Source organism: Euprymna scolopes, chromosome 1 (genome assembly GCF_053919585.1).
Source record: "Euprymna scolopes isolate OS-2025 chromosome 1, ASM5391958v1, whole genome shotgun sequence".
NCBI classification, from domain to species: Eukaryota; Metazoa; Mollusca; class Cephalopoda; order Sepiida; family Sepiolidae; genus Euprymna; species Euprymna scolopes.
Window position 1 is genome coordinate 103181943 of NC_136482.1, and position 20920 is coordinate 103202862.

Below are 20920 nucleotides of genomic sequence, written 5' to 3' on the forward strand. Positions count from 1 at the left end.
CTCCTATGTATTACTAAAAATATAAGTTTTGTGTGATGGAAGTGTACATTTATTTTCATTTGATATTTAGAATAAATTCACAATGTAGCCATGATGAAAAATTGCTATAAAATGTAGTCATTTAAAAAATATGTTAATAAGAAAAAAACAAACTGTTTCCATACCTGATGAAGAAATATCGTTGAAACTAAGTTATTTTTAAATGAATAAATGTTTATTTAAAAAAAAAACAAAAAAAACTGTTGTATTAGCTTCTTACAAATTCCAAATGTTAGGTTGGTGCAAAAATAATGTCATTATTTTGACGTCAACTATATATAAAGAACAACATTATTTTTGCATCAACCTAATAAAAACATTTATTATATGAAAGGTGAATGGTTTAGTATCATTAAAATTTCATGTTGCACATAAATTTATACAAATCTCACATTTTTTGCACTTGTAAATATCTACACCGACTTACTTTTTTTTTCCAGGTCAGTATGACAAGGCTTTAGGTTTCCACAATCAAGAACTAACTATTCGTCAAGAAATGGAAGATCTGAGGGGTGAATGCCGTGCCCATGGTAGCATAGGCAATGTGCACATGTGCCTTGGTAATTATTCCAATGCATACAAATGCTATGAGGAACAACTGAAACACAGTCAGGAGCTCCATGATAGCCGATTGGAAGCACAGGCATGTGGGAACCTTGGAATCATAAAGATGAACACGGCTCTTTTTGATGAAGCAATTGGGTTATTTGAGCAACAGTTAGCCATGCTGGAGCAATTACATGGTAATAAAATCCTTGTTGAGAAAGGAAAAGCTTTTGGAAATCTTGGAGATTGTTATGAAGCATTGGGTGATTTCGAGGAGTCTGTCAAGTGCCATGAACAGTATTTGGCTGTCTCTCAGACAAGTAATTCCTTGTTGGATCAGGATAAAGCATACCGCGGTTTGGGCAATGCTCATAGAGCTATGGGAAATTTGCAGCAAGCCCTTGTTTGTTTTGAGAAAAGGTTGGTCGTTGCCCATGAGATGGATAACAACCAAGCCAAAGCATCAGCCTATGGTGAACTTGGTTGCCTACACAGTCTGCTTGGTAATTTTGAACAAGCCATCTCTTGCCTCGAGCATCAATTAGACATTGCAAAAGATGTTAGTGATAAACTGTGTGAGGGGGAAGCAGCATGTGGACTTGGAAATGTTTACCAGCAGATGGGAGAATACGAAACAGCGCTTGAGTATCACCAAATCGATTTACAGATTGCGGAATCTCTCAACAATTCAGAAGCACAATGTAAGAATTTTTTATTTTTAATTCTTTTTAATTTATTTTCAGCATGCTGCCACTTGGAAAGTAAAGGACTACTATTTAGGATCATGTCTAACAAGGCACTGTCGGGTGTGGAGCAGCTAGATATCTGTGCACATTACGTTTAAACTTTTGCAGATTAGTTCAGTCAGGGAAGCAGGAAACGGATAGAATTCCAAAGTGTATCAGTTCAAGGAAAGAAACTATTAGAACAGAAGGCTTTTCGACATTTACTAGTGTTTTTTTATTTTTGTTAATTATTAAGGTTGAGGGAACAGATATACTTAAATATATACTAAAGTTTGTTTCCCTAACATAATTTATCCCACAATATATATGTTAAAATATTACGTCAGGTCGAGTTATGTTTGAAAAAAACTTCCATTTTATTTATTTTAATTAGCCATAATTTACAATTAACTCCCTAAGCGATGTATCTTATACTTTTTTGTCTATCACTTTCACCCTCTTTCATTGTATGTTTGACCCCCAACTCTGATCCTATAGGTCATTACTTTTGCTTCTGTTTCTCTCTCTTTCTGTTAATTAACTCTAAGGTAATCTATATAAATGAAATAGATGTATGTATGTGTGCATGTATGTCTGCCTGTGTGAAAATATTTACTCAATAAACTCTTAAACTATTGGTCGCATAACACTAAAATTAACAGAAAATAATCATACATCAAGAAGGGTTTATATCGAGTAAGATCTTTGTTTGGATGGATGAATAACACATAGAGAAATATGTTAGCAAGTTGAAATGCACAAGGTTCATTTCAAAATTATATAACAAATAATTTGTTCCCACCCCTCAAAACACATTAGAAAGAACCAATCTTATCCCTAAGTTCCAATGCCCCTTACAAGAATACAGTGACAATGATGATGATGATAGCAGCAGCAGCAGTAGTAGCAGTAACATTGGAGTTACTAATACTACCCTTTCATGTAGACACATAAACCACCTGGTAAATTCTAGTTCAATTCATCAGTATTTAAAAAAAACACAATTGTCCCCCATCCTGTAAATTTAGACAAATTTTACTTAATAACACAAAAAATATTACATTCTGAAACTAATTTTTCAAAATAAAAAAATACTTGTGCCTATCAATATTAAAACCCAGTAACCTATAATAAATAACATTAAATACAGAACTAGTAGAAATATTTCAAAATCTTTAACATAGATATACAACTTATTCTGGGATTCTGATTTGTTTCTCTTCTGTAACATAAATTGTAAAGCTCCTAACACTCGTTTATTGTTTTTTTAACAATCTAACGTTCTCAGTTGTTCTTGTTTTGAAATTTTTTCTCTCTTCATCTTTTAGTCATTGTTTTTCTCACCTGAAAATGATTTGATGGAGTATGGAAAGTACTCATGATACATATAAAACATTTATTAATCTTTTTGATTTTGAAACGCAACCTTGTATATATCGCTTCCCTTATTTTGTCTCTTAGTCATCACATTTCATAAGCGATGTTTCTAACAAAGAGGAAAGAGTTGCTATTTTCTGGTTTTCTCTATAACATTTATTGTTTGCTAGTTTCTGTAGCTTTTGACATTGACATGGTAGTTTCTTTTTTTAGCTCCTTACATCAAGTGGTTTCATGCCAAGCGATTTCTATTAAAATAAAGAAAAGAATCTAAAGCGATTATTAATAAATACACACACACACACACACACACACATATATATATATAATTTATTGGTTCTGTTTAGTTGAAATTAAACAGTGTGCTTACTTGTTCAGTAGAAAGAGCATCTTTATTAATAATGTTGCAGAATAAGATGAAAATAGGTTTCAAGCTAGGGGTGAACTCAGATTGAAAAGTAGTCTTTATTTATATTTGTAAACAAATCGTTATCCAGCCATGTTCAGCTATATTTGATCTAAAAATTTCATCTGGTATTCTGTAACATTATATATATTTTTAAATATTAATTTTTTTACCTACAGGCATTAATATTTCATATTTATGTAATCATTAGTGTAGGAAGTAATAATTACTACTGATTGAAGGATTCAAACCCAGTCACAAAGTACCTTTTGACTGTAATCTGCTATTCAACCTTACCTATAAGAATTATCAGGGGAAAAGATAAAGAACTACGTTCTATATTTGATATCAAGGCAAGTGGACAAATACAGAAAGATAATCAAATAGTATAGACAGCAAATTTAAATGGCAAAATCCAAAATTAGCCTCTTTCTGAGATATATATTATTTTTAAAATGTAATTATCCACTGACACGTGTTTCGTCATCTATGATTAATCAGAGTGGCTGTATCTAGCGAGATTCGAAATCGGGACCCAACGGTAATATGCCTAAACCTTTACCCCTGGACCATCTCGCCAGCTGTCTGGATATATCGCGATTTACTTAGATGTTGTTTTGTTTTGGTTTTAGCGATATGTTTTGAATGAATTCAATTATTTACGAAAGTGCATTTTTCACCTAAATGCGAGTTGGGAATAATTTTCCCTTTTAACCAATTTGGTACCCCCACATGGGGAGCGGTGTATATATTATTTTTAAGATGTAATTATCCACTGACACGTGTATATATATATATATATATATATATATATATATATTAGAACAAGGCTAATTTTAGATTTTGTCATTTAAATTTTCCATCTGCTTTTGAAAAATCACTTTCTTTATTGAAGCAATTTAATCTGAGCTCAATTGGTGACCCAACGCATCATATTTTTGTTGTAGTTAAAGAAAATCGAAATATGATGCAACAATAATGAGAATGAGGCAAAACAAGATCACACAATAAAAATAACAAGCGAAAACAATATATTTTTAGTATATTTTAAATATACCAAGTAAATCTGAGAAGAAATGTGGTAATAGAGAACTCACTTTAATGATATAAATACAGCACTTAGTATTAACGCAATGGTAACCCATTTAGTACTGACCACGCTAAACACCACTTAAATTTGCTGATCCAACATGAACCGGTGTGTCAACATGATCATGATTGAATATGTAATTAACTGATTGCTGTTTTTAATCTAAATGTTTGTCAGGTTATTTGTTTTCAAGCATGTAAATTTATATACCGTTTGAATGTTTTGCCCAAGGAGATTTTAATCTTGACATTGTTGCTATCTCTTGTTAGCTGTTCCACGAAGCAGAATCACCTATAGAGAATGCTGTCTTTCTTTTAATGAAAGCAACTATGGTACATCTTTTACTGAGTCCTATGGAGACTATTAGTTGTTACTGGGATAAAAAAACTTCTCATAATATATTTTTAAATTCTGGTCAATGATATTTTACACCAAAAAAAAAATATCCCCACATGTCCCCTGCTGTTCAAGTACAGAGCAATTATCTAAAGATTAACAGCCATGATACATCAGTAGTCTTGAACTGTTTGGTTCAATAAGCAAGATACACACACCATTATAGATGCTATTGTTTTTACTGACTGTGCAGGCAACCAAACTTGAAAAAGAATACCCAAATCAGTTCATTTTTATTCATTGCTCCTTTAAGCTCATTCAAAAGATTTAACTTCTTTCATCTAAGATTGTTTTGTATTCTTTTCAGAAAGCTCTAACATTTGGGTCATTCTCTGCTTTTTTTAATGCTTCCATTCTTTATAATTGTTAACACTGTCCTTCCTTACCTTTACTTTGGAAATAATAGCCGTTTAAGATTTCCTTAGTACAACCTTTAAAAATGTTATTTTCACAATTGACAAGACTGGTAGAAAATATGTCACTAGGTTCAACTATTGTCTCTGTGAGAAAATCCTCACAGTGTACTTTAATCTGTTCTGTGATATAATTGAAAAGGTACTGTGCCCTTTCACTTTTTCGAAAGTATTCAGACAAATGAAAAAAATTAATGGTCAATTGTTAACCGAGTGTTTTATTTTTTATTTATTTTTTACAAAGGAGTCACCACTTATCAAGGCTCAGAAGCCATTCAAGGAAAAGAGTTAATGAGTATACAGTGGTCAAGGGGTACATGTCGTAGTCATTACTAGTAGAAATTTGGTAAATTGGATTACTTAAGGGGATGGCTCATCAAGAATTTGTTCACATTGGACTTGAAGACAACCATATTGTAGTCAGTTGGAAAGCAGGAAAATGGAACAGAGTTCCACAGGTATGCAGTTCTAAGAAAGAAGCTTTGTTCATGGAATCTACATTTAGGTTTAGGCATAAGTAAAGAGTGGGTGAAATTATTGATAGTGGTTTCAGATAGACGAGTGTTTTTCATGAAAGTCAGGACAGGGGGAGCATAGATTGGAGCTCAGACGAGCACTTGCCATGAAAATCATAATAAAGCAGAGACAGGCTCGCAATGTCTCTTCTGTTGGAAAGAGATTGCAGAGTAAAAGAAAAGGGTATCCCCCACTAGGCTACAAAGTCTATTTTGAACTCTGTCAATGCAGGATAAGCTGCTTCTAGCAGCTCCTACCCAGACGTGGCAACAGTACTCCATCCTTGGACGTACTTGGCTCTTGTACAGATAGAGAATTGCATCAACAGTGAGATATCTACTCAAGCAGTAGAACGATTCCACCATTTTTCCAGCAGCTCTGGCAATAGATTTAATATGTGTTCCATCTCAGATCAGGTTTAAAGGCCACTCTAGGAGTTTGTCAAAATATGGAGCTTCCACAAGATGAGAGTTATTCATTTCGATTGATGCCAGAGGGAGATCAGAATGTTGATGATAGAAAGATAGAAACTTGGTCTTAGATGTATTAAAATTAACCAGCTACCTCTTTCTCCATTGCACCACATGATCAAGTTCAGAGGATAGAGAATCAGAGAGAACTTGGTCATTTATTATCTTTGAAGTGTTTCCATAGATGGTAACATCGTCAGCATTAATGTCTACAAATGATCTTGGGATGTGATTTGGGAGGTCATTGATGTAGATCAGGAAGAGAGTTTGACCCAGGATGGACCCTTGAGGGACTCCAGCATTAATATTGTGTACTTCTGATTTCTGCTCATAAACCACTACTCTTATGAACCTATCAAAAAGAAATGATTTAATAAGCTAGAGATTTTGTGGAGTAGACCTTTATGCCATACCCTATCAATTGCCCTAGAAAGGAAACCTCCGTTGAGAGATTTGCTAATCCTATAATTTAGCACATAGATCTAACAGAACGGAAGCCATATTGCATTTCACTGAGGAGGTTATTTTTGCTGAGGTGGTTGAGTACTTCTCTATTTAACACAGATTCAACTTATTCATGACGCACAGAAGGCTGATTGGTCTGTATTGAGAGGGAGATGAGTGATCATCTGAATTTTTAAATATGGGACATACTAATGAGGTTTTTCAGAATGTTAGGAAGCATTTCTCCTTAAGACAGTGCGTAAATAGCTTTATAAATATGGGAGCTGTTCTGGTTGAAGCTTTTTGAGTACTATAATAGGAATGCCGTCAGAACCCGTTGCTTTACTGGAATCAAGGGTTTTGATTAGCTTGTCAACATCATGCAAAGTTTTTGGCAAAGAGTTTGGCTTTGTCCGATGCTGACGAGATTACTTCAAATCCATTGATGATGATTGGGATGGAGAACACAGTTCTATTCAGGATCCTGTTTGTTATTTGCCAAAATTGGTAGGAACCAAGCCGCTGCTCAGTTACTTTGAACTTGACAGTCTGAGCATACAACTCTCTCACGTTCTTTATTACTCTTACAGTGGTTGCTGGCAGTCCTGAAAGCGGCTTTAGGCTCAGTACATCTATTATGTTGGAAACAATGGAAATAATGATTTCTGTGCGCAATGGCAACGACACATTCTGGTTAGATGTTAGGTTTTTGCTGAAAATTTTTGGAGGCTATGAAACGGTCTATACCTACAATCATTCATTCCGTCAGGTCTGATACTATGGAGGGCACATTCTTTTTAAATATGAAATGAAGAGGTAGATCTGGTATAAATGTACAAAAGCTATCCTCCTAGTCAGCAATAGAGTATTAATATACTGTACAATGGAGAGGTATGTCGGAGGACTTATTACATTTTGTTATCTTAATGGAGACAACTGAGTGATCGGAAAATCTCAGGGAGGACAGAATGGAAGATGAATATAGCTCAGGGAAAGTTGTGAGAAAAATGTCTAGGAGACTTACATACTGACCATCAGTGTCAGACACATGGGTGGGTTCGTGAACAATCAGAGTTAGGTCATAAGCAATGGATAAATTGTAACACCCCCCCCCCTTCATCATCTGTCTTGTTGGATGGGCTAACCATTCCACATTGTGAACATTGAAGTCCCCACAGATGTGAATGTTAGCCAAAGGATGAGCCAACAGGATCTGGTTAATTTTCTCAGATATGCTTTTAAAGATGGTAACTCTGCTGTTATGGGGGTAATAAAGGGCAAATATAAACACAATGGTGTGAGCAAGTGCAATCCGAAAGCACATATAGGACAATTTAGGGTTTTCTCTGGAGATATTCCTATCACATGGAAAGCCATCTCTAATGTAGACACATATTCTATGCCCATGTCAATCGTAGGGGTCAGATTTGGATGCTAGATGCTAAATTTGAATATGCTTTAATTACGAATATCCTTTAATTATATATATATATATATATATATATATATATATATATATATAGTCATGCATTTTTTTTTTCTTTCTAAACAAAGAATTAATATTTTTTTCTGAGGAGTATATGCACAAAAAAGTCAGTATTGACATAATAACTGATTGGTTCTGCATAACGAAATGGATCTGTAAAAAAAAAAAATGTACCAAAATTTTAAGATACTGGAGAAACTGTTTTGCATAAAAATAAATACTTGGATTTTGGAATGTAGCTATACTGTTATTCTTTATATATATGTACCTCTCGTTCTTCGGTTGAGCACTCCACTCAGGTAAGCAACATCACTAACTTCTATCAGTGTAAATGCAAAGTTTTTCATGTAAACAAATGGAGTAGTCTTCAGCAATTGAAAATGTTTATACACACACATTGCGATTTTGTTTACTCACAGCAAGTGAATGACGGTTCAGTGGTTAAGAGCATCAACTATCAATTAGACGGTTGAGTTTCAATCTAAGCTTGAGGCACTTGCATATGGTTACATTGAAGAGCTGTGATGAAGCAAAACGATTTTTTTATAGTTAACTATATATATATATATATATATATATATATATATATATAATGTGTGTGTGTGTGTCTGCCTGCATGTGCTTGTTAACCTAAAGTCAACTATCATGATGACTGTCAGTTCCTTGCCTTATGTTCTTCAAACCTGATTACAGTTATGGGCCACATAATCTTAAAAAATATAAGGCAAGAAACTGACACTCTAGGTTTCCAAACTTAGATATATATATATACATGTGCTGTATAACTAATATTGAAAACTCTCTATATATATAAATATTACAATTAATACAATAGCATTGAGCATTTAATAAAAGTAGATTTCAAGTAAATATTATTTTTATTTATATATGTTTTTTTTTATTTTACAACCTCAAAATATTAACTTAGTTCATTACAATTGTTTCCACAGACAAAGGAATTCCCCGTCTGTTTCCTCAGATGGTAAAAGTTGTGTGTGTGTGTGTTCAACAGGAACAATGCTTTTAGTTGATTGTTTTTTATTGAACTTTTATGTCTTCTAAATAATAATCAATGTGAACATTCTTAATGAGAGAACCAAAATACTTTACACGATAACCACACAAAATCATGAATTTATTTTTTAATGATTACCATTTTTACTATATAATAGTTTATACTGTTAATTAATCAATTATAATTTTCTGTTATAATTTTATCATATTTCACATACCTGCTCCTTGAGAAGTGTTTGTACAGTATCTGGGTATGTCAATTTTCATCTTTAACTTAGTACTAGTCTGGCTGCCCGGCATAGCCCGGGTGTTTGGAGGTGTGTGTTGAGCAAAAAGAGAAAAGAAAAAAGTGATAGTAGGCAGGCAGGCTCAAACCCGTATCACGAAGGCGGAAAAAAATGTGGAAAAAAAAGTGATGTCTTTGCTGTTGCGCCCATCGTCAAACCGGAAGTGACATATGTTTAAATTAAGGCTAGTCAATCGAAAAGAGGAGATGACTTTCGAAAATATCGGCAAAAAAAGCAACCCCCCCTCCCCTAGAAATGTGACCAGTTAAGCTTCAAAACAATACCGATCTCATGAAAATCTGTCGTCTCTATCAAAAGTTTTAGGCAGACATACAAACTTACATACATTTAAACAGACAGGTGAGATTTATATTATAGATGAAGAAAATTATTTGAAATTCTGTGAAAAAAAAATATCCTCTTAGTATTTGCAAGAGATTAAGTAACTATGATTAATGTATATACATATTATTTTTATTGGCAAACGATGAAAAAGTATGGTTTTAAGCAAAATAATCTTCTTTGAACTAATTTCGAATATCTTTTTTTTTTTTTTTTTTTTTACAGATTACCAAAAATAATTAATTTAAAAAAATGATTATATAATGTCCATTTATGTTAATTTTTTTAAATTTATGAAATAATACTCTATGCATACATGAGGTTCAAAATCAGGTATTAACATAAATTCTACTGCCTTAGTATTTTGTACTTTGCCTATTTCTTTTTTATCAATCAAGCCTGTTTCTATTTGTATATGAATAGACAAACGTAAAAAACACCACAACGTTTTTATAGTATTTGTGTAAATTAGTGTTTTTGTTTTCATTCATTCATTGTTTTTTTTTTATTTTTTATTTTATTTTTTTTTAGGTCGTGCTTATGGAAACTTTGGCTTATCTCACGAGTCTCTTGGAAACAATGAAGAAGCCGTCCGTTACCAAGAGCAACATCTCAGTATGGCTGCTCAACTACAAGATAAAGTGGCGAAGACAATGGCTTTCAGCAGTTTAGGTTAGATTTGCATCATTTCTATTTCAACTTCATCCTAATTTATGAAATTGAAATGTTAAATAGAAATTGTTTTAAAATATTCTTTTATATTTTTTTTACTGCTAGATAATTTCTTACATTATTTGGATTCGTACACAAATTATTGGGAAATATCTACTGCCAACATGGGAAAATCGTCAAAGTGGAAAGATTTACTACCTAGGAAATTTACCTTTACGGAAATTCTTAATGGATAGATTTAAAAAAAAATTTGTTGAAAGTTAACATTTTAAATTTTACTAGTTTACAGTACTGGATGTGTCAATTTCTATATGTATCTAACTTTTATCACTTTACACCTATTATGAAGAAAAATATTTGTGAAATGTTACAGAAAAAATATGCTACCTAGTACTTGCATGAGACAGTAACTATGAAGAATGTGTTTACATATTGTTTTTGTTGGGAAAAAAATTAGAAATTATCTTTTTAAAGAAAATTTAAAAAAAAACTTGTTTTCAAAGATATATTTATGGAATGTTTTTATGTTATATTCATTTCTTTAAATTTATAAAAATCTGTATTCATTTAAAAAAATGGTTTAGACTTATGCGAGATTCAAATTTGGATTGTTTACATCATAAAAAAAATATTGATGTATATTCTGCCTATTCCCTTTTTGTCAACTACCCACAGGTTTTTACTTACATACAAACAAATTTCAAAAATCTAATAACTTTTTATTAATATATACATTTGTTAAATTAATAAGATAAATTAAACACTGTATGTACACATATTTAATGCAAGTTTGAAGTTTATATCAATTACATGGCCATGCTCACAAACAACTTAGATAAAGGCCTCTTCTCTAAAATTAATTATTATTCATTTATTTAAATCAATGTATTAGAGATGAAAATCAGTATTTAAAGAAAAGTCAGAGATTCATGTATACAGGGTGTTTTGAAAATCGATGGCATAACTTCTGGAGTATGTTCTATATGTGTACATAAGTCTAAAAATGCCTGGTTCCCAAGCTCTAGGCTGTAGACCATTGAAATAAATACTGATCAACATTCTTTAATGTAAACATCTAATAAGTACAATCTGTGTGATAGTGTTATTTCTACATAAGGAATAGATAAATCTTATCACTGTGACAGATTCACAGATTATATAAGCCTGGGCCTGGTGTTGCATGAACAAAATCATGAAAAAATTGCACCAAACTAATATAAAAAAGGCTTAAAAAAATCAGCCGAATGTCATGATTAACAGGCTTTCCTTTGAAAGCTAACATCGAAGACCTGGTTAGCATTATGAAATCATTGACCCTTCTTATTTTAGGCAGTAGAAGACTAAATAGAGGTGAATAAATATGATCAGCACAAAACAATGACTGTATAGAAGATGTTGGACAACAAAAAAAAGTTAGACTAGTAATATTTTCAAACTTTCCTTGGATTAGGCGCAAAGTGTGTGAGGTGGTCTTATGCTACTCTTCTTTTCCGGCTTTGATCATTGAAGGAGAAATTCTTTTAGACCGAGGCAATTTTTATTTTTGTACAAATCCAACTCCCCAACATGAAGCATTCTAGTACTTTATGTTGGGAAGCTGGATTTTCCCTGATATTAAAAACTGAACTTGTGTCTAATGCTGTCCTTGTGAGGAGGCAAGTAAATAGGGACTAGTAATAGTCGTGTGACAAAAGCAACGTACACACAAAGAGGCTCCTGTGTACATATAGAACATAATCCCAAAGTTTATGCCATCGATTTTCCAAACGTCTATTATAAATTGGTTTGGGTATTGTTGAGCATTGTTTATAGTTTGAATATTTTATGTCAGAAACCATAGAAGAGACAGAGATTCAAGCTTCATTGGGAAAACATAAAACCTGGACACACACATAAACTTTCATGTCTTATGTATTTGTACTTTAAGTCTATGACCGCCATTTAAATCAGTATTTTGCAGCTTTTCTCACGTCGCTTATTAGATCTATTAACAAAATCATTTTTTTCTGTTTGCTAGGTCGCGTCCACCATGCACTAGGAAATTATACGCAGGCCGTCCAGTATTTACAGCAAGGCCTACAAATAGCAGAACAACTTGGAAGACGGGAAGATGAAGCAAAGATCCGTTATCGCCTGGGGCTCTCCCTGTGGGGTCGAGGGCAGTTGGATGAGTGCCAGCAACAGCTCTATCAGGCTGCCGATTTATTTGAAACAATTCGCAGGGAATCCCAGAATAGCAGCGACTACAAATTATCTTTGTTTGACTTGCAAACTGCTTGTTATCAGGCTCTTCAGGTGAGTTGAATAATAAGATTTAACAACAAAAATAAAGGAAAATAATTTATTTAACAGATTGGTTTTTATTGCTTTGTAGACAGTAATGTTTAATATTGGATGTGTGTGTGTGTGTGTATTTATATATATATATATATATATATAATCACTAGGGGAATCATCACTTATCAAGGCCCCAAAGGCTACTCAATGATAAATGCGTGTCAGGTGGCTGATGAGACAATACCATTTGTAAAGGTGGAATAATTTAATTATTTAAGAGGACAACTCAACAAAAACTTGATTACATTAGACTTGAAAATTACCATATTATAGTCAGTCAGAAAGCAGTCCTACAGTGTTCCACAGACAGGTAGTTCTAGAAAAGAAACTTTGCTTATGGAATTTCCGTTTCCTTTTAGGCACAGATAGTAAGGAAAATTGTTGATAGTTGTTGTAGTTAGATAAGTGTTTGTTGCAAATGTTTTTAAGAGGGGTGGGGATCATAGATAGAAGCTTAATCGAGCATCTGCCATAAAAATGATAAAACAGAGCTAGATTTATCATGTCTTTTCTGTGAGAAAGAGAAAGTTTGGAGGAGAAAAGGTCCTTGTCTACTAGATTTCAAAGCCAGTTTTGTACCATGTCAAAGCAGGAAAGAGTACTCTTAGCAGTTTTTACTCAGATGTGGCATCAGTACTCCATCTTACACGCACATCGGCTAGTCTCTGCCAGAAGTGAAGGCCATTATTCGGAAGTTGGAAAGGATCAAAAAAAGAATTAATAGACAAAAAAACGTCTATTTTATTTGATGAAATATATATATATTTTTTTAACTTATGTATTAGACAAAATCCAGTTACTATTTTACTATATTTCTTATTGGGGAAGTGGTATTTAAATCTCAAAAACAGTTATATGGTAAACAACTTATAATCCCCATTTTCTTTTTTTCACCTAATTGAATCCCCTTTTTAATTGAGGATTTCTTAGTGGAAAGTCACCTTATGCAAATAAGTCCACAATATCTTGAATTTAGTTTGTATTACTAGGAATTTAAACTGCACTTTTTAAAATTTTATTTTAGTATTTTTTTTTTTTTAAATACCCAAATCTTCTTTAGACTAATATATATCTTATATTAATAACATTAACAATATTAAAAAAAAAAGGTTAATTTGAATAGAGAGTTTATTAAATCCTAATTTAATTTATTTAGAAAACATTTTGTTTAGAAATCCTTTGCTGTTAGTATAAGTTTCATGCTACAAAGCAATTTTCAGACGTGTATATATATTTTTTTCCATTTATTTAAGCGTGTCCTGGTAACTGTAGACTGCCATGAGGAAGCCTTGGTAGTTGCTGAAAGAGCTTGTACCCGTGCATTTATAGATCTTTTACTGGAACGACAGTCCAATGTATTACCTGGTTTAATGGGAGGTGATAAAAGGCATGACTTGCAACCCATTACCTTGGATCAAGTACTTGGAATCGTTGGCCAACAGAAAAATATTGTTTTAACTTATTCTATTGCCGCCGGTTTTCTCTATACTTGGCTAATCTCACCAAAAGATGGTAAGTTTTATATTATATTTATCACACTTGCTTTTATTATGTTCCATTTTCATACATTTTTAGAAAGCCTAATAATTTGGGATTCGTTACCATTTAGCATAATGCTAAGAGTGTTCGTTAATGGGCTGGGAAACCAGGGTTCAGTTCTCTGAATTATATCAAATGCTCAAAAAGTAGTACTTGATGTCTCCTTGCTAAAAACTCTGTATTATATTGTGGAGATCAAAGGTAAATGCAAGAATTAAGAGGAAAAAACGTCATTCTCTCTTAGATCACAGTGTAGCAGCCAATAAAAAAATTTTTTTAGTAATCCTTGACTACAATTGATAAATTTATTTTTTTAGAAAAGAAAGTACATAAATAATGAAAATTAACAGAAAAAATTTAGATATTTTTTACATTTAAAATTATTTAAATAAGGAAACTGAACATTATTCGTTTCTCTTTTACTAAGTATATCATTTCATATAAATTTAAAGAATTTGTAAAAAAATCCATGGTTCAATCAGAAATAACTAACAAAGACAAAGAATCAACATTTAAAGAATACTTTGTTTTTCATGATCCCCGTCGTGAGACAAAATTAGTTCATGATGAACCCCGCCGTGAGACGAAGTTAGTTCATGATGAACCCTGTTGTGAGATGAAGTTAGTTCATGATGAACCCCGCGGTGAGACGAAGTTGATTCATGATGAACCCCGTAGTGAGATGAAGTTAGTTCATGATGAACCCCGTCATGAGACAATGTCAGTTCATGATGATCTGCGTCGTGAGACGATGTCAGTTCATGATGATCTGCGTCGTGAGACAATGTCAGTTCATGATGATCTCCGTCATGAGACAATGTCAGTTCATGATGATCTCCGTCGTGAGACAATGTCAGTTCATGATGAACCCCGTCGTGAGACAATATCAGTTCATGATGATCCCCGTAGTGAGACGATGTCAGTTCATGATGAACTCCGTCGTGAGACAATGTCAGTTCATGATGAACTCCGTCGTGAGACAATGTCAGTTCATGATGATCTCCGTCGTGAGACAATGTCAGTTCATGATGATCTCCGTCGTGAGACAATGTCAGTTCATGATGAACCCCGTCGTGAGACAATGTCAGTTCATGATGATCTCCGTCGTGAGACAATGTCAGTTCATGATGATCTCCGTCGTGAGACAATGTCAGTTCATGATGATCTCCGTCGTGAGACAATGTCAGTTCATGATGATCTCCGTCGTGAGACAATGTCAGTTCATGATGATCTCCGTCGTGAGACAATGTCAGTTCATGATGATCTCCGTCGTGAGACAATGTCAGTTCATGATGATCTCCGTCGTGAGACAATGTCAGTTCATGAGGATCTCCGTCGTGAGACAATGTCAGTTCATGATGATCTCCGTCGTGAGACAATGTCAGTTCATGATGATCTCCGTCGTGAGACAATGTCAGTTCATGATGATCTCCGTCGTGAGACAATGTCAGTTCATGATGAACCCCGTCGTGAGACAATGTCAGTTCATGATGATCTCCGTCATGAGACAATGTCAGTTCATGATGATCTCCGTCGTGAGACAATGTCAGTTCATGATGATCTCCGTCGTGAGACAATGTCAGTTCATGATTAACCCCGTCGTGAGACAATGTCAGTTCATGATGATCTCCGTCGTGAGACAATGTCAGTTCATGATGATCTCCGTCGTGAGACAATGTCAGTTCATGATGATCTCCGTCGTGAGACAATGTCAGTTCATGATGATCTCCGTCGTGAGACAATGTCAGTTCATGATGATCTCCGTCGTGAGACAATGTCAGTTCATGATGATCTCCGTCGTGAGACAATGTCAGTTCATGATGATCTCCGTCGTGAGACAATGTCAGTTCATGATGAACCCCGTCGTGAGACAATGTCAGTTCATGATGATCTCCGTCATGAGACAATGTCAGTTCATGATGATCTCCGTCGTGAGACAATGTCAGTTCATGATGATCTCCGTCGTGAGACAATGTCAGTTCATGATTAACCCCGTCGTGAGACAATGTCAGTTCATGATGATCTCCGTCGTGAGACAATGTCAGTTCATGATGATCTCCGTCGTGAGACAATGTCAGTTCATGATGATCTCCGTCGTGAGACAATGTCAGTTCATGATGATCTCCGTCGTGAGACAATGTCAGTTCATGATGATCTCCGTCGTGAGACAATGTCAGTTCATGATGATCTCCGTCGTGAGACAATGTCAGTTCATGATGATCTCCGTCGTGAGACAATGTCAGTTCATGATGATCTCCGTCGTGAGACAATGTCAGTTCATGATGATCTCCGTCGTGAGACAATGTCAGTTCATGATGATCTCCGTCGTGAGACAATGTCAGTTCATGATGATCTCCGTCGTGAGACAATGTCAGTTCATGAGGATCCCTGGTGTAGCACATCATTAACAGATCAAGACTGCTGAGGAAGTAGCACATACTCATATGAATTATTCATTGGAGAAAAGTCTCTCTTAACTCGTAGAAAGCTTGAATGATGTTATAGACAATACTGGAAGATATTTTTATGATTAAATATATTATGAATATTGATATTTTCTTTAATTTTTGTAGGATAAACATGAAATGTTTTCATTGATTGGTTTATAAAATATACACTACATTCACTCTTATGATTAACCCCTCTAGATTCTATTTATCTTCACATCTCTCTCTCTCTCTTTCTTTCATGCATATATATATATATATATATATATCAGTATAAAAAGAAAGATTAGAGAATTTACATAAAATCTAAAAGTATATTCTTATGTAAATATTTCTCAAAAGACAATGGAAGTGGTCTCTAACATCTAAGTGCATTCCTAAGCAGGATATAAGGACAAAATCCACTTTAAAACTTTAAATATATCCTACTTTGATAAATTTTATATCATACTAACAGAACTATCCGGCATTGCCCGGAGCCATAAAAGACAAATATGAAGGAATCAAAAAGGGCATATAACATCTTTATTAAAACTTCTATTTCTCTACCTTTCTCAGTCCATCTTATTTTTCTCTTTTTCATCTTTCCCATTTATCCATGTCCTGCTCTCTTACCACTTTTTCACCTCCACCCAGCCCATTCTTCTCTCTTGTTTTAATGCATTGAAAATAATAATAATGCAAGTCATTCATCTGAGCTTTTAGTTTTAAAGTTATTGCTCCAGGGTAACACCGAGTTACTTCTCTTACCCCTTCCTCCAAAATATAATAAACTCTGTATTTTTTTTTTTTATTTATTACCTGACAATACTGTTTCTTATTTACCTCCACCCCATAATTATATCAGGAGACCTATATTTATTTTAATATATTCCCAGTCAATGCTGAATTCTTGCTTTCTCCATTAAACATATACCACATAGGAAATGTACTACTGTATTATTGCATACACTTGCTCTATCTAGGATATTGAGTACTGACTTCAGAGTACTTTTATTTAGTATACAGTAGTATAAAAAACCACTTGTCCCATGTAGGATCACTCTATTCAGGATAGATGATTACTTCTGAGCAACACCGAATAAATACACTTGTTCTATCTAGGATATTGAGCACTTTGGATGAACTTATACCACTTAATAAATATAATACTATATTATTACTATTTTGGCTTCTGAGCAACACAGAGTTTGAAATAAACAGAAAAATTCTTTTTCTGGACAACACTGCATTTAAATACATCGAAGATGTTGAGCACTTTTAGGTTACTATATATCACTTACCAAATGCAATACTCTAATCTTGCATGTATTACTCCCATTTAGAGCACAACTAAAACCATTTAAATAAAATTGAAGACGCCTCTAAGCTCTACTAAAACCATCTTTTCTAAGTTTCTTGCTGCCCCCCCCCTACTCGCTAGTCAGAAGAAAAACTTAAGAAACATTAAATAATTTTGAAAGCAAATGGCTAGTAATTTCCTGAAGGAATACATTGAAATTATGGTGTTTTCTTTCCAAATTATGGATGAAAAACTCTCACCCACTCCCACTGCCCTCAGATGAAATCTGGTCCATATCTCCCTTAAAGGGTGTACTTTCGGGACCACTTCCATTATCTTTCTAATTTTATTGATTTTATATATTTACATAAGAATACACTATTAAATTTTATGTAAATTCTCTAACCGTTTGTCCTATAGATGGCATATAAACATGCAGACATTAAGTATATATATATATATATATATATATATATATATATATATATATATATATATATGTATATATAATTTTTTGGTGGTTCAGAATCTCTGTGCCAAATCTGTAAATGAGTCATAGGGGCAAACCCCCTTAAAATATGAAATTTAAATTCTATGTATAATGCACTAATTCATAATTTTTCATAATTTCAGTTTCTGCCTTTATTAGAGTACAAAACAGGGTGGGGATAAAAAAAAAAAAAATGAAGTAATATGGTGTTACGAACATAGTACAAAAATATATAGTAATATTCCTCATTTAATCCCGAGCGACGCCGGGTCTTCCTGCTGGTATTTTCTATTAACCTGATTTTTTTTTTTTAGTATTGGTGGTTCTTTCTATGCTTGGTTTTATTATCTGAAAAATGTTCAACATGACTGAACATTTTCTTCTATTGATAACTAGTAAAAAAAAAAAAAGGGAAAAGGAAAAACTTCTGCATTGATTTTGTATTCTTTTTGATTGGTTCAAATCATATCTGACCAGTTCCAACTAGTCATTCTATTAGAAACCATGACTTAAAAATACAGCAAGCATTGAAGCATAATAATCAACACACACACACACACACACACACACACACACACACACACACACACACACACACACACACACACACACACACACACAATGATCAGTAAATGTGAGGTGTTTACTTTTGATACGTTCTACAAATCTTTGCTAATTCTTATTTATGGTTTGTATTGTTGGATTCTCTTTTAGTTTTTGTTATTTTTCATAAAAAATGACAGCATCTTGGACATACGTATATAATAGATGTTGGGTCACAATCACTATTTATTTTACCTTTGATTTTATTTGAAACTCCATAAACTGACATATTTTTTAAGAAATTCTTCTTGCAGGATTAAAATTGCTTATTCTTTTTACTTATTATTATTATACAAGGAACATGGTGAAAGGATTTAATGCTACCTTCTTTGTAGGTCGATGTAATTGTAAGCGTCAGATTTATCAGATAAAATTTAAGAATAAATGAAACTATGTAAAATGAAAAGATAATTTTTGGAAACCTCGATGAGAGCATAAGCTGATTGTTTAGTGAAACAGTTTTTCATAGAAAGTACTTGATTAGTTTTTTTTTTATGGAGGCTGAATTTACAAGGAAAAAAAAAGTTGAGATAATTTTTTATATTAGATAGAGGTATTATTATATATAGGGTGTTTGACAGAAATTTGACACTTTTTCGAAAACAAAACATTATAATCTTACTAATAATTGGTGTAACTGTGTAGATGAATTGATCAATTTATGGCCAAAATATCCCATTTTACATTAAATAATGATTTTTTTTTTTTGACACAGGAATCACTACTTATCAAGGCCTGGAGGCCACTCGAGGATAAGAGTTAATGGATATACATTAATCAGTGTGATTATAGCGTAGTAAACATAAGTAGTGAGAATTTTGTAAATTGGATTACTTAGAGGGACAGTTCATCAAGAACTTGTTTACATTGGACTTGAAGACAATCAGATTGTAGTCAGCTGGAAAGCAGGCAATCGGAAGAGAGTTCCATAGGCGTGCAGTTCTAAGAAAGAAGCTTTGTTCATGGAATCTGCATTTAGGTTTAGGCACAGATAAAGAGTGTGGGAAATTATTGATAGTGGTTTTGGCTAGACGAGTGTTTTTCGTAAAAGTTTGGCAAGGGGGGACCATAGATTGGAGCTCAGCTGAGCATTTGCTATGAAAATAATGATAAAGCAGAGACATTTCTTGCAACATCTCTTCTGTGGGAAAGAGGTTGCAGGGAAGAGAAAAGGAAGACTTTTGAAATGCTAGAAATAAACTGTTTTTACTTTATTAGGATGAACACTTTCTTTAAACAATTAAAAAAACTTGAAACTTTTGTAGTAAATGCATTATCATTTTTTTTTTATTCTAGGTATTGTGAAATTTCACCAGTGCAATATGGCAGAGTTTGAATCAAATTCAAGTGATGCAGTTGATACCCAAAGCTTAGCAGGATCCACTGTTTCTTTATTAGACCAATATGTTGGAAATGTCCGAGAATCTATGGGTGTAGAAGGTCATGATCCCAGTAACGGACAAACTAAGTAAGTTTCAAACCTGACATCTGACAGGGTTTTAAAAAAAATGACACTTGATATGGTTTTTAAAATAAAATGACTCAACCTTCCTATCTCCTCTCCAATATGATTCCTGATCTAGTTTATCATAGAAAAAAAAAACTGTTTTAAACCTTGTTTAAAAAAAACAAAAAAAACATAATGACATGGTTTTAAAAAGTACTTATATACTTCAGCGTGTGTGTATGTTGTTTAGCCAAGTTACCAAATATTAGGTAACTTATATACTGAGTTCTCAAATTCTAGGTATTTGGGACAACACATGAAGAAGTACTAAAAATAGCAACCAATTATGGTTAGCCCTACCAGAGCCAAGCCTCTCACGCTAGCTTACACTCATACCTGGCTAGACCTACTGTTAGGGGAAGGATATGTGTTCCTCAAACCGATAGCGGTGACAATGTTTCAGATGACAGCTGGACTGCAACCTTTGTGTCTTCAATAATAGATTTAAACTTTAATGAAGATGGAACAGGGCCAGTGAATATTCCTGAATCT

The 20920-nt window shown here is 33.4% G+C and overlaps 1 protein-coding gene across 2 annotated transcripts in view; it reads left to right on the forward strand.

Annotated features, from left to right (window-relative positions):
- The window catches only part of LOC145262701 (uncharacterized), a 375299-nt gene that overhangs the window by 325414 nt on the left and 28965 nt on the right, over window positions 1-20920 (forward strand). For both annotated transcript variants that reach the window (XM_080119829.1, XM_080119836.1), the window contains 5 exons: window positions 480-1286; window positions 10083-10223; window positions 12241-12518; window positions 13814-14072; window positions 20218-20389. In XM_080119829.1, the coding sequence (XP_079975955.1) occupies window positions 480-1286; window positions 10083-10223; window positions 12241-12518; window positions 13814-14072; window positions 20218-20389 (1657 nt within the window). The remainder of the gene's footprint in view (window positions 1-479; window positions 1287-10082; window positions 10224-12240; window positions 12519-13813; window positions 14073-20217; window positions 20390-20920) is intronic.